Below are 14,367 nucleotides of genomic sequence, written 5' to 3'. Positions count from 1 at the left end.
GCGTGAGCAGGATACAACAGGAACAAGAAGAACAGGCTTTTCCTCCCGTATTAATGTGCGCGCACAGAATTAATTAATTAGCGAATAGACATTCTATTTGCATAAAATAAAACATGAAAATTCCAAAATTGAAAAAATTAAGAGGTATATAATATAATTGCATATGTATATGTATACATATAAGTACATACATACATACATATGGAAAGCAATGATTTCTTACGTTATACATAATATTTGTACTCGCACTAAATATACATACATCAATTTGTATCAAAATTTTCAAATATTGAACATAAAAATGAAATTAATAAATTTTAAAAGCTATTAACCCTTAACTAAATTTTAATTTAAAAAAAAGTATATCTATTCGGATAAACGTATCGACTCAATGAATAATGTATCCTTAAGATAAAAATATCCCTGACTTATTCTTCAAAATAATCGTATATCATTGGAGAGAAACTAAATAGAGATATAATATTTTTCTTAGAAGTACAAGACCGGAAAATGGGTAATTAAAAAAAAAGTTTTAAAAGTTCTATTGCAAGGGACAACTACCTGGAATATGAGCACTCGAGATTTGCCGACAAACGGTCAAAATGCACTTTTCTTAAAATTACGCTTAAGAATTCTAAATGAAAAGTATTCTTCATCTTCTTGTCGCCCATAAAGTCAATTGTTATATGTCAATAATTTAGAAAGTCCTCATAAATCAGTTTGACGGAATATAAAACATCAGTATTCACTATTAGTGCGTAAGAGCATATTCAAAAAAAGTTTCGTCGACGAATTCATACGTGTTCAAAATGCATTATCTAAAATATATACATATGTAGGTTAAAGTATGTATTATGTATTTTAAATTATTACGTAATACATGCCATAACGCAATTTGTATGTTTGTTATAATATTTATAACAAACATACATTTATTTGTAAATACATTACATATATATTTTTTTGATTATGTTACTTTATTTTAATAAAATAAAAATCTACATTGGATCCTCGGTATGTATTAACTGTTTTTAAACGCTTTTATTTTTTCATTATTAATACGGGCCAAATTTGATGTTCTATCACCGTATTTAGCCATCACTTATCAATAGTCACCGGAGCCTGAGGGGGCCGTGTATTGTTCAAAGGTTGTAAATGCATTGTTAAAGGTTTGCCGAACAATGGATAGCACTGTGACTATCCTACCTCTACTTATCAATTATCATCCAACGCATTTAGGCATACCAAAGCGATCTCGCCGAAATCGCCCTGTGCGGAATAACTACCGAATCGCGTTACATACATCACTTTTTAGTTGATTGCCTCAAACAGACTTGGAATTAATACGTAAATTGAAATTTATATTTTATTTTTTAAGTTTTCGGTTCGGTTTCTATTTTAAAACATACATAATGTTAATAAATAATCGATTCATATTGAACGATATCTGATGGGTTCGGTGATTACTAGTCAAATGTGAACCGGTCACAGGACAACCGGTCGCTCTAGATCGGTCACACGGGATCACCGTCACACCAACTGGTCACACCCTAAAATCGGCCACGAGAAAACTGGTTGATCGATTTTAGGGTGTGACCAGTTTTAGTGTGACGGGTGATCACGTGTGACCGATCTAGAGCGACCGGTTGTCCTGTGACTGATTTACATATGACTAGTAGTCCGTTTACCATCTGATGTTGTTGTAATGGGGAATGGCCGTAGATACAGTTGTTAGGCACGAGCGTGAGCTGTCAAAATGGCACGTCAGCAGCAGGACGTAGATGAGGTTTTCGAAGTTAGAAATGCCTTTTACATCGGAAATTTTCAACTTTGTATCAATGAGGCGTTGAATCTCAAGGTAATGGATCTTATTTTGTCATATATGGAGCTGTTGGAATGTCGTCGGTGTATTTTGTACAATTGAGGTTATGATCGTATGTCATACTTGAACCAGTTTGATTGTCGCCATCTCCTTGTAAAAATTGAGATTAGATTAGTTACAAAGCAATTTTGACTGCACATGTATTAAAAATTTTAAAAAAGAAATCGAAACGAGATGTGTAAATGTTTTAATTCTTACATGTCTATTCATTTTAGCCATCGAATTCTGATTTTGCTCTTGAAAGAGATGCATATATGTACAGGGCATATATTGCACAAAAGAATTACCGAATCGTATTACACGAAATCAACAATTCATCAAATCCGAAATTACTTCCTTTGAAGACATTGGCGGAGTATTTTTCTAACCCATCTAAAGGTGAAACTATTGTGTCATCGATTGATGAAAAGGTAGAGTAAAATAGTTTATTAGTATGTTGCATGTAAAAATGGTGAATTTGATTTGTGACGTACACATGTTTTAGGTGGCTAAGGGAAGTGAATTGTCTAATGACTTGTTTTTGATAACCGCTGCCACAATTTACTGTCATGAAAACAACTTGGAAGCAGCTTTGAGGTTTTATCAAACATCAAATTTCTTGGAATATATTTGAATTAATAATGTTATCTTGGTGTTTCTTTATTTTAAAGGGTTCTTCATGGGACTGAATCTTTAGAAATTCTTGCATACGGTCTGCAAGTACTTTTGGCTTTCAATAGACCTGATTTGGCCCGCAGACATCTTAAAATGATGCAGGATAAAGATGATGATGCAACACTCACTCAATTAGCTCAAGCTTGGCTACTCCTCGTTCAAGTATGGTTTCTATTCAAAATATTTTTTGTTTTTTAAAGTGGAATATTTATTGAATATTTTTTCAGGGCGGTGCTAAACTTCAAGACGCTTATTACATTTATCAAGAGCTATGCGATAAATTTCCCATGTCAGCTTGTCTAGGAAGTGGTCTGGCTGGAGCGCAAGCAGGACGAGGTAGTTGGCCTGAAGCCGAGGCTGCTGCTCTAGATGCTTTAGCTAGAGACCCAACATCTGCCGATTTACTTATCGCCGCTGCTGCTACAGCTCAGCAGACCGGAAAAACCCCTGAGGTGATTATCGTGATTGATTGTATTTAAAATGGAATCAATTGCTTTTCTTCGAACTCAAAAATAATAACTAACTAATTAATCAATTACAATTAACGTCATAATATGGCTTTCCAGGTCACAAATCGTTATATTTCACAAGTTTTAGACTCGACAGATAAGCATCCATTCATCGCAGATTATCTAAATAAAGAAGAGGAATTCAAGCGATTAACTTCACAATATAGACCAGCTATAATTAATTAATTCTTAATATTGCTTTTTGCTACTAAAAACTTTTTTTGTCTTAAATTTTTAAATTCATGTATCTAATGAATTATATGTTATAAACAAAAACATGGAATAAGTTTTCTCATTTTGTATTTTTAACATTCCTCAATAAGTATTTTACATAAGTTATAATATACATACATAATACTTTATAATATTTATATTTTATAAAACAAATTTCATTGACACGAAAATAAGTACAATGTAACATTAAAATGAGTTATAAATATAATAATAAATAAAATACAAAGCTGCAAATGTTTTAATATAATAATTGAAATCTTAATTTTTTTTTGGAAAATATTGTGTTTAAATATCCATGTTCCTTTTAATTATTATTATTTGTACATACATATGTACATTTTCAAATATTTAGACTCACATTATATCATATTTACCTAATACAAACAAAAAACATGAAATTAGAATAATGATAATATTGATTTCATTGAAGTATTATTTTGAAGAGAATATGACAATAAATATTTAATTGTTATATTCATAATCTCCATCATCATCATCATCATCATCATCGTTCTCCTCTTCATCACTTGCATCAGTTGAAGCCATGATTCTCATGGTTGCCATTGAAAGTTCAGTTGTGCTGTCCATAAAGTTATGCTTAATCACTTTTTCCAAGTGTTCCATATAATTCTCGTGGGCGGTTTCGCCTTTAAGTTTGTTGGGAAATTTTTGAGAACTTCTCTCTATTTGACCTAATTCACCATTGCTAGTAATGGTGACGCCAGACTGTTGAATAACAGGCGCTGAATACGCCCCCAATGTCTTATCATTATGTGCTATTTTATTTTTTCCCTTCATTTTCTGTTTCCTCCATGCGTATTGAAGATTAAATTTTGGTGGGCTGTATGAGTTTTAAATTTATTTTAATGTAATTATGTAAGCTTATTAATGTATATGTGCAATTTTAATATTGGTGTATTACCTTTCACCCGTAACATAAACTTTATTTTCAAGGTTGATAATATCATGACGCAAATCCGCTAGAAGCAAAAGAATAAAGTCGAAAGATCCTCTTTGACCTCGGGCTCCTTTTGATCCCTTTACGCCAGTAGAACCTTTGGGACCTTCTGAACCTGGTGCTCCCGGAGGACCCTGAAATTATTTTTGTTGTCAATCTCTAATATAATTTATTAGCTTTTACTTACTTTTTCTATTATTTACCATGGGTCCTCTTTGACATTTACAATAACCATTAGACGTAGATACAAAAGTATCCAAAAGATTATGTGCAACATCACTGGAATCGCTGTTTGGTTTTGGTGCATAGAAACCTGTTAACAAATGAATTGACGCATAGCAAACATTAGTTTGAAAATAGAATTAAAGAATTTTTGGGAGTAGTTACCAGAATTTCCCTTAACCCCAATTGGACCCGGACGACCAGGTGATCCAGGTGGTCCCGGTGGACCTGGTGGTCCACTGGCAAACGACGAAAGTCTCACCGCTGTGTTTAAAGCAGAAACATGTTCGTGTAAAGTCCTAATTTGTTCATGAAGGCGAGAAACGGTTTCACAATTAGCGTAGCATCTTTCCTTCATGGCTGCCGCTACTGGGTTAGTTATGTTTACCTAAATTTTCAAATTAAAATATAGTACCATTTTATGTTACATTTCCATCGATAAATAAAGTCCACCTTAATTTTTTTTACCATATTATCCTCGGAATCACAAGTGTGATTGTCTTCGTTAATAATGTTACCTTCGTTACAAGCGCAGCGATACCCCCCTACTTCATTAATGCAATGTTGCTCACAGTCACCATTGTTATCAATGCATTCATCAATGTCTACGCATACAGGCTTAATTCCATGTTGTTGATTGTAGGAACTGTAGCGAAAACCATGATGACATGTGCATATGACTCGTTGTAGGTACACTGTGCATTTTTGTTCGCACAAATCCAAGCTGCACGGATCTGTTTCTTTCGATATGCATCTGTTGAATATGTAGTTTGTGTGATTTAGAACTTAAAAATATCAATTTAAATAATAATAGGGATTAAATATGGATGCATTGAGTTTACACATACTTTCCTGCAATATAAGTGTAGTCTTTACAGCAGTGTTTTCTGGTGCAGTCGACCCATTCATCGCCAACTTTGCACTTGTGACGAGACGTTATTAAATTGTCTGAAGGACATTGCAATACTTCGGGCCTGTAAAATGAACTAGCGTAAATTAACAATATCATTTCAGTTTATACTACATAGTTATTTTCATATGTACATATATTGGTCGATACCTATAAGAGAAATATGTAAATATGTATGTATTTGTATTTTGATAGTAAATAATTATAATATGTACATAAATTTCATACAATAAAAATAACTGGGTCACAAGAAACGATATTGAAGATTAAAGAAAACTGAGCTTACACCAATGAAATTAAATACGGTTTGATTTTTATTATAATAATAAAATATTTGATTTTTATTATAATAAAATAATCTACATACGTATGTATGTACATAGTTGGCTACATTGATAGACTTTTTTGTCTAAAATTTTATTTAAAATACTGCAAAATTTCTTTATTTGAGATGTCAATTTTAATACAAAGTTAAAATTGAATTGACTACAGGATTCTTAAGACACTTGTCTGATTGTACTTTAATTTTCAAAGATTTTTTCCAGTACCTAACTAAGGAGTAACTATTGAACCTCAAAAATAAATCGCTTTAAAGCGTGGCTGTAGTCGGAGCAATTTAAGTGGAGTCGGAGTCGTAAAAAATCGCTATTATTATCATTACTAATGATTTTATACGTTGGCGAAAAAAGTCGATCTCACTAAAATCGTTTAAGTTGGAGTCGAATCATAACAAAAAGTTGGAGTCGGAGTCGGTAAATTTGGAACCCTGAAATTTTGAACTTTGAAACCCTGCTTTAAAGCAAATCGCCCATTTGAAAAAAATTGTCAAACTTCTCAAAGAACTCTAAAATTGCATTTAATTGATGAGTAGTGGTTATCTACGATTTTTTTCTCCATTTAGATTAAAACAATGAAGAAAATTAGAAATAACGATTTCAAAAGATAGTCCATTCTAAATATGTACATACATAGTTTAAAAAAATTCGGATGTGACCAACCCATGACTTTACCTATGTATTTGAGGAATATGTATAAGAATTATTATATAAATTAAATATCAAGAAAATAAAAATAATTTAAGAGGTTAAAATAAAATAATGAAATATTGTTTTAAAATAAAATACTATTTCCGGTTTACGAATTATGACCAAAACCTCACTTTGATACGTTCAGGGGTGTGGAAAGAATCGAGGTCACGACATTTTTGACTTTTCTAAGAGGAAAAAATCCCAATTCCGGTTTATTAAATGTAATGATTTTCTTTTATTTTCATCACATTGATACAAGAATTATACTTGAATTTTTTCGTGAAGAGCACATATGTTTAAGGGGTCGAAAAAAATAGTAGAATAAAAATCGAACAAGAGTAAACTGTCACTTCCGGTCGACGGATACTTACCAAATTATATACATAACTTGGTATTAAGCTTAAACTTTTAGATATGAAATTTCAGTTCAATAAACCAAAAGGTTTTTGAGAAAAACATAAAAAACCTCGATTATCTAGAGTAAAAGTACTACTTCCTGTTCAAATAAAAATATTAGGTTATAAAATTTATAATTTATGTAAAAAAATGTAAAAAAAAAATTTCAGTCCGATTCAGTTAGCGGTTTGGGAGATAATTGAATTCAAAAACTTAAAAAAAAAGACACCTATAAGGGGAGGTACCATTTCCGGTCAACTTAAAAATTTGAAAAAAATTTACGTTGTGTCGATAAGAATTTTCAGTTTCAGTTCGATAGGACTAACAGTGTTCAAAAAATCCCCAAAATACACAGAAACACACACAGATTCACTGATTCTGAGTTCGAAACAGTCAATATCTCAAGTTCGAATTTTCGCATGATCACAAAACTCCATCTATTGTTACTACGTACATAGATAAAGTAAGAAAAGAAAAGCGAAGAGAAAATAAAAAAAAATCTGTATTTACGAATTTGCAGGTTCGAAATCTCCCAATGAGTTCATTGGAAAGCCATCGTCATCTTCGCTGATTGGAACTGGAACTTCTTGCTCAGCGGCATTGGTCAATAATGAATTGACCACACAGGTGATGGAGCAGATCAACAGGAAGACTTTTGCCATGACAACAACGAAACTCGAAATGAAAACTCGTGTGTCTACACTACATTGTGATATTACTCCGGGCAAACGGTGATAGTCGGCAGATGGAGGTCCGAAGACAAAGACAAGGATCTGCTATCCCTCGGGAACCATAGGCGGCCGATCCGTTCAAACGATGGCTCAGTTCTGGAATGGCCTAAGGACACGACGCCAGCTGGTGATGTCATGTCATCATTAGAGGCGACAGACGCGCCTTAGTTTTTTTTCCCCACTAGCGTTTTAATTGCAGATCCCTGTTTATGTTAACACTGAGCGCAAATGCTCGGCACATTGAGTGGATGAGAAACAAGTGGCCCTTTATCCCATTGAAATACGCGTCCTGTATTACCAGACTAGCTGATAAACTTTATATTCTTACTAGCATTTGAAAGTTTTCTTTTTTGAAGATTTTTACCAAATTACCTTTTTACTTTATTTAATTTAGAGATATATAGAGTGGAACGAGTAAAAAAGTTGAAACAAGAGAGTTCAAAACATGTGAATGAAAGATTATGTACATATATGGATTGTAGAAGGGGTAAACGGACTACAGCGAGTACTTCGTACAAACACACGCACGCACGCATTGGGGCGAAAACACACAGCGATGCACGTGGAACGTGATTTTTTTAGATACTTTTAAACATGAGAAAAAAAATGACCGATTTTAGGGTGTGACCAGTTTTCTCGTGACCAGTTTTAGTTTGACGGGTGATCACGTGTGACCGATCTAGAGCGACCGGGTGTCCTGTGACTGGTTCACATTTGACTAGTAATCGCCGAACCTGTAGAAGGAAATAAGAAAAAAAAGAAAATGAATTAAGAAAATATTTGGAATATGATTTATTAAAATTAGATATGTACATTTGTAGAAATCGAAAACGAATGGGTAAGTCTTAACTCAACTGGATGGTGAAATTTTCAGAGAATCTTCTTATATTATATAATAATACACAGCACGGAACGTGGCACGTGAACGTCGACAAGTTCTCCTACATTTCTTCAAATATGGGATACACCGTTATCGATCACTGTCCAGCAAGGATATATACAAGGATACAATTTGACCAAAAACACTCCAGGGGGTCATTTTGAAGTGGGGCGCTCCATGAATATGTGCAAGGCACGGCCCATTTTTTTCGCATGTTTAAAAGTATCTAAAAAAATCACGTTCCACGTTTTCGCCCTAATGCGTGCGTGCGTGCGTTTTTATGAAGTACTCGCTGTTAACACCATGCTCCGTCTCTCTTTTTCCCCTTGGAATCGTATATCGTGGAAAGAGACGTAGTATATCACTTCGCTCATTGGCCGACAAAAAAACTTTTAATTTTAAATTATTAATTCCGTTGATCCGAACTGCGATATTTTACCGAGTGCACAGGCTACTAGTTTAGTGATAAGCTTGAAAGTTTTGAATTATATATACATATATAAATGTATAATCATTTTGTTAATACAAATAGTAAATAAATGGTTTTCCAACAACTCGTATATTGTATTTGTGTGCATTTTAATATTCTGTGAAAGATTAGAGTGGAATTTATTGACTCTTTCTTAATTAAAACTTATATGTATGTGTTGAATTTTATTTTGCACAAATTAAATTGCATTAGAGATAACACTATGTGAGAAATAGCTAATTTCATTCATTTTAGAGATAGCACACGAGTATACAAAATTTTTAAATTGTGTATGTTTATACATACATATGTATGTATATGTAACTTGGTAAACGGATTATTCCTAAATATCATACACTAAAATCACGATCATGGAACATCTGGCACTCGAGTTTCTTTAGTAAAATATTTCGCGTGGATGAATTTCGATTGATGGAGTTTTTGGGTGCCAGATGTTCCGTGGTCGAGATTTCAGTGACTTGCGCGAGATTGCTTTTTGCGCAATAATCACCTAAGCATAAAACTTATATGATCTCACAATGGCTCTCAACCCATTAAATTTAGTATGAAGTATACATCAAATTAGTATATAGGAATACACCCACCTTCCACCAATAATTTATTGGAAACGTTTGGAAGAGGAAATCTTTCGGGAGAGGTTTTTACAGTCGACAGAAAAGTGGGAAAATGATGTTTATTGTTTTATAGTGACCCTTTACTATTTTATGCTGATCCTTTGCTGTTTTATACTGACCTTTTATTCTGACCAGTTATTAGTTTCATACTGACCGTTTAACATTTTTATGAACGGCGCGCCGTTTGACATAATTGGTTTCAAGGATTATCTCTAGGCTTAAGTGCATTCGGCTAACAATGGAGACCCCTGAATTGACTAAGTGGTTGGTAACGGGCCGTTACTAACGGCACTCGGTTGCTTCCCATTAGAGTTCTCAGAACTGACAGCGTGAAAGCGTGGGACTGCGTGCCTTGGACCGTGGGACTGCATGTCCGTGTACGTGCCTAAACAATGGGGAAGTAAACGGACGTCGAAGATGCAGTGAGCGACCTGCCTTTTATAAGCAGTTACTTAGGCCATATCAAGGCATTCTGGACGAAGCACTGGCGGTGCGTGTATCTCCTTAATCACCCAATAAATGCTGTGAAGCGACTTTGTCCTTTTATTAGGATCCTTAACCCACCCCTACGCAACAATATAATACTGATAATTTTTGTTTATAAAATACTGGCCGATAACTGATTTATATACTTACCGAAATTGATTAAAATATTTGCCATTTAATTTGTTGCCATATATGTACATATATTGTCTGCGTCGATGCCATTTTAAGGAATTTGAAAATATCAGTGGTTTTATTAAATTTTACTTCACGTATAAAGGCCTCGCAAATAACAAATTGGTTATCATTCACACTAGCACTTGGTTAAAAGTAAAACTAAACTTCTAAAGAAACAAGTCTCAAGTGCTTTAAGAATGCCAAGTGCATTTAAAAGCTTGTAAGCATACTATTAATATGCCAGTTTTCGAATAAATTTTTATAAAAAAATTGAGTATTTTTTCTAAATTGAATTATTTATAGTAGATAACATGAAATTACAATCATATGACATGGCAAGTATGTATGTTATGTATGTACATTTGAACATTTCATTGGAGAGATAAGCAATTCTATTATCAGTTTATGATGGTTGAACTTAATATGAAAAATTTAGTGTTTCGTGCAATGCAAATTGAGAATCCTAGAAATGAAATTAATGCATCCAGCAATACACAAAACGCGTAAGTTTATGTGAACTTTTTATGTGTGCATAAACTTTCAACCACATGTGTGTATGCTCTTATGAGTGCTCAGAGACCCTGGGCAATTATGATTCAATTCCTAATATGCTGAGCTATTGAGCTTACTCACAGTGGCGTAGCTAGGAATTTTGGGCCTTCATGCAAATATTATGGAAGCACCCACCCACCCCCTTTCATGTGATTTTTAAAAATATGAGATGAAATAATTTCAATCATTTGTTGATATTTAAATGGCTTTAAAAATTCTTCTTTCTCAATTGAAGGCTTTGTAAAATCACCAATAAGTGTTTTAAGCTCTACTTTCGACATTTGTAAGTGTTCAATGGCCTGCAATGCGGAATTATTTAGTTTGTAAACATTTATAATTTTTAATATATAATCTAGAAGTCATAGAGACTGGTTCGGTGATTACTGGTCACTATGCACTCGTCACAAAGTCACTAAAATCTCTATAGCGGAACATCTGGCAGCCGAAAAGTCCATCATACTAACGATAACTATCATACCAACGAGAACTTGAGTGCCAAATATTGTGTATTCGCGATTTTCATGGCAAAAATTGTCTTTGTGACCACCACAATGTGACGAATAGTCCAATTACCATAGAGACATAGACTAGTCTTCTGATTTACTTGTTGACAATCTTCAAGTGATGACACTGACGAGTCGTCAGTGACGACGCTCACAAACACAATTAATAGTCTGATATTCTGCAGTCATTTGTTATACTGAAAGGAAGTACATATTCAAGAAGCACTGTCTTGATTGCCGATCAACCTACATACATATATACAAGGCTCCAAGCAAACAGGATCAATCCCGATTTATGAGGACTATGTACATTGTATTTACATAATTTAAACAAACATTCCATAGGCTTTACAGCGTCCTTCAGAGTGCTCACTGTTCGTGAGTATCGGCAAAAATCGAAATGATATGACTCAATAATATTAATCATTTTATTTGTTCTCGGCTAAAGCTAAAGCTATTTCCAATACAATGACGAGTCAGTGTACTAATGTACGCCGGCAGCTTAATCTAGCAAAGCAAATTACAAAATGTGATGCGATATGATATGTTTCGGCTCATATTGCACCACATATGGCGAATATGGCTGCAGTATTTTTATGTGAAAAAATACTGCAGCCAAATTCGTCGTACGCAGTCTTATTTCTCTATTTCAGATTTGAAAAATCACTAATAAGTTATTTGAACTCCATTTTAGTTGCGTGTTTTTGTTCAATGGTCAGCAATGCGAGACTATTTAATCTATGTACATATGTATAATCAATGGCGATTTATCATACATCGAAAATAATCGCGCCCTTGGGGCCCCCGAATCTTGAGGGCCCCGAAATGGGCATTTGCCACCAAAATTTACAACTTACAAATTATTATCATTGTCCACAATATATTCCTAAGCCGAGAATAAATGAAATTAATACCTATTTTACAAAGTATTTAAAAATAGTATCTATTTTATTCCAAAAACTGTTATTGTTTCAAGAACACGTCTTCTAATATATATATATATATATATATATATATAATAGTTGCTTTACCCGGCTTCGCTCAGTATTTTTAACCGTTTGAACGCCCAACGCGCCTTAAGGCGCAAACAGCCGTATCAATTGTACTGGTCTCTATAACGAGACAGAATGTTAAACGACAGAAAACGCAAATATCGGAAGGCAAAGATCGAAAATCGAAAGATCAAAAATAATTTGCGCGAGCAGGATACAACAGGTACAAGAGGAACAGGCTTTTCCTCCCGTATTAATGTGCACGCGCAGAATACGGGAGGAAAAGCATGTTCCTCTTGTTCCTGTTGTATCCTGCTCGTGCAAATTAAGTGAGTATGTACATACGTGAGTATGTACCGTTTACCATGCACCATTTTTTTTTGATCTTTCGACTTAAGATCTTTCGATTTTCGATCTTTGCCTTCCGATATTTGCGTTTTCTGTCGTTTAACATTCTGTCTCGTCACGTAGACCTCAATTGTACGCCCAGCGCGTCGGCTGGGCGTCTAAGCGGTTAATATAAACAGCTTAAACATTGCTAATCTAATAGTAAATATTCATTTGTTATTTTATTAAATTTATTTGAAGCGAAAAAAATATAATATTTAAGCAATTGAACTGTCGTAATTTTTATTTATTTATTTTTTATTACATTTTATACCAGGAAGACCTTACAGATAAACCCCAATGCGCCTTCCTGGCCAATTACAAACAATACAGCATTTTTTTTATACAAGTCGCTGAATTATGAGACACTGAAAACTTGCAAATTAACGAGACATCTATGAATTGTACATACATTTTATTTGTACATCAATCATACTTCAAATAGTGGTGACATAATAGGTAGGAAGGATTTTTAGCCAATTTTTTTTTTCCGGGAACCGTTTCAACAATGAAATCAGAGAAATTGGCAAACTCTGATAGGTAACGATCGATCTGGAGTCACAAATATCCAGTTCTGACCAGCAGCACTACAGATATAATCTAGAAAAATTCTTTTTCAATCGAGGTCAGCTCATGGGATCGAACCCGGCGCCTCTCGGTGTTAGGCAAAAGCTTAGCGACCGAGCGATGCTGCTGGCTAATATAAACTTTGTATTGTTTACGAAGTTCCTAACCAAAAATACTTGCATATATGTATACATACTTACATACAAAGTCTCTTTCGAAATTTTATATTACATTTCGAAAGAGACTTTGTATGTATGTATGTAATTTTTGGTTCGTAGAATCCGTCACGTTATCGAAAAAATCAAATTTTCTATGACGACGACATCGATATCAATTTCAATTTCATTTTCGATTTGGATTCCTTTTTCAGTTCCGGATCCGGATTACTTTTTCATTACCAGTTCTTGATTCCTGTTTCAGTTCCGGATCCGGATTCCTGTTTCAGTTCCGATTCCCGTATATTTAAAAAAAAACCATTCCTTTCTGATTGGCTGTCATTGAATATTATTTTTTTTCGATTCAAATAAAATTAATAAAAAACAAAATTAATTTTTAATATTAGATTAGACATGTTTAAGCGGTTTATATTTCACATATCGAGTGAATCCGAATAAAACCACTATTAGTAAATAAATAAAAAAATATGGTTTTGTAAAATTCTAATGAAAAACCATATACTGAAAAGCATTATAAAAAAACGATGATAGCATTTTTTTTACTGAAGTAGGGTCCTAAAATTGCAAATGTGCTTAGCGCCCCCCCATTTACTTGATCCGCCACTGTCTAAAATAGATTGTCATGGAGTGTATACAAATTTGGGCCTTCTGTCAAGTGGGGCCTCATGCTTTGCATGACTATGTTATGAGGTAGCTACGCCACTGCTTACTTGCTGCATATGTATGTACATACATACATATTGTACATGTGTATAAAATATTAAAGCTATAGCTTCCAACATGTTTTGTATTATATGTATATACTATCTTTTGAAAATCAACCAAATCTACAGATATATAATTAAGCAATAAAAATACATACATATGTACATATGTATAAAGTTATACATATGTAGTTATAAAGAATTAATTCAGAGGGTTTGTCTTTTTAATTTGACAAAATTGTTTTTGTATTGTTGAAGGAGAAAACATATTTATCCACGGAAAACGTGACATAACTATTAAATATATACACTGATGCA

General features: G+C 33.6%; 2 protein-coding genes across 3 annotated transcripts; one reads left to right on the top strand and one right to left on the bottom strand.

Moving 5' to 3' along the window:
* The first annotated feature begins 1,635 nt into the window (after positions 1 to 1,635).
* On the top strand, positions 1,636 to 3,532 carry epsilonCOP (coatomer subunit epsilon). Of its 2 annotated transcripts, XR_013260524.1 has the most exons (7): positions 1,636 to 1,858; positions 2,098 to 2,292; positions 2,367 to 2,458; positions 2,533 to 2,698; positions 2,764 to 2,988; positions 3,103 to 3,344; positions 3,382 to 3,531. XR_013260524.1 is itself a non-coding variant. In XM_077429756.1 (6 exons), the coding sequence occupies exons 1-6, from the start codon at positions 1,757 to 1,759 to the stop codon at positions 3,229 to 3,231; spliced, it is 909 nt and encodes a 302-aa protein (XP_077285882.1). In that variant the 5' UTR covers positions 1,636 to 1,756; the 3' UTR covers positions 3,232 to 3,532. The 2 variants fall into 2 exon arrangements, 1 of the variants encoding a protein (XP_077285882.1); XM_077429756.1 differs by having other exon boundaries at positions 3,103 to 3,532.
* An 18-nt stretch (positions 3,533 to 3,550) lies between these two features.
* Positions 3,551 to 7,785, bottom strand: LOC143911029 (collagen and calcium-binding EGF domain-containing protein 1-like). Its single transcript, XM_077429742.1, has 7 exons — positions 7,304 to 7,785; positions 5,308 to 5,433; positions 4,928 to 5,213; positions 4,625 to 4,847; positions 4,441 to 4,550; positions 4,202 to 4,371; positions 3,551 to 4,120 (listed from the first exon to the last, which is right to left on the bottom strand). Exons 1-7 carry the CDS (start codon positions 7,453 to 7,455, stop codon positions 3,742 to 3,744), a joined length of 1,446 nt encoding a protein of 481 aa, XP_077285868.1. The 5' UTR covers positions 7,456 to 7,785; the 3' UTR covers positions 3,551 to 3,741.
* Positions 7,786 to 14,367: the final 6,582 nt, after the last annotated feature.

The sequence above is a fragment of the Arctopsyche grandis genome, chromosome 1, assembly GCF_051622035.1.
Source record: "Arctopsyche grandis isolate Sample6627 chromosome 1, ASM5162203v2, whole genome shotgun sequence".
Lineage (NCBI taxonomy): Eukaryota > Metazoa > Arthropoda > Insecta > Trichoptera > Hydropsychidae > Arctopsyche > Arctopsyche grandis.
This window is presented reverse-complemented; position numbering and strand designations above follow the sequence as displayed.

Excerpts from the sequence above, each read along its gene's own strand:
- epsilonCOP (XM_077429756.1), top strand. The coding sequence starts at position 1,757 with ATGGCACGTCAGCAGCAGGACGTAGATGAGGTTTTCGAAGTTAGAAAT. Across the intron at positions 1,859-2,097 it reads ATGAGGCGTTGAATCTCAAG|CCATCGAATTCTGATTTTGC; the intron begins GTAATGGATCTT and ends TATTCATTTTAG. Across the intron at positions 2,293-2,366 it reads TGTCATCGATTGATGAAAAG|GTGGCTAAGGGAAGTGAATT; the intron begins GTAGAGTAAAAT and ends CACATGTTTTAG.
- LOC143911029 (XM_077429742.1), bottom strand. The coding sequence starts at position 7,455 with ATGGCAAAAGTCTTCCTGTTGATCTGCTCCATCACCTGTGTGGTCAAT. Across the intron at positions 4,848-4,927 it reads GTGATTCCGAGGATAATATG|GTAAACATAACTAACCCAGT; the intron begins GTAAAAAAAATT and ends TTGAAAATTTAG. Across the intron at positions 4,372-4,440 it reads AATGTCAAAGAGGACCCATG|GGTCCTCCGGGAGCACCAGG; the intron begins GTAAATAATAGA and ends AAATAATTTCAG.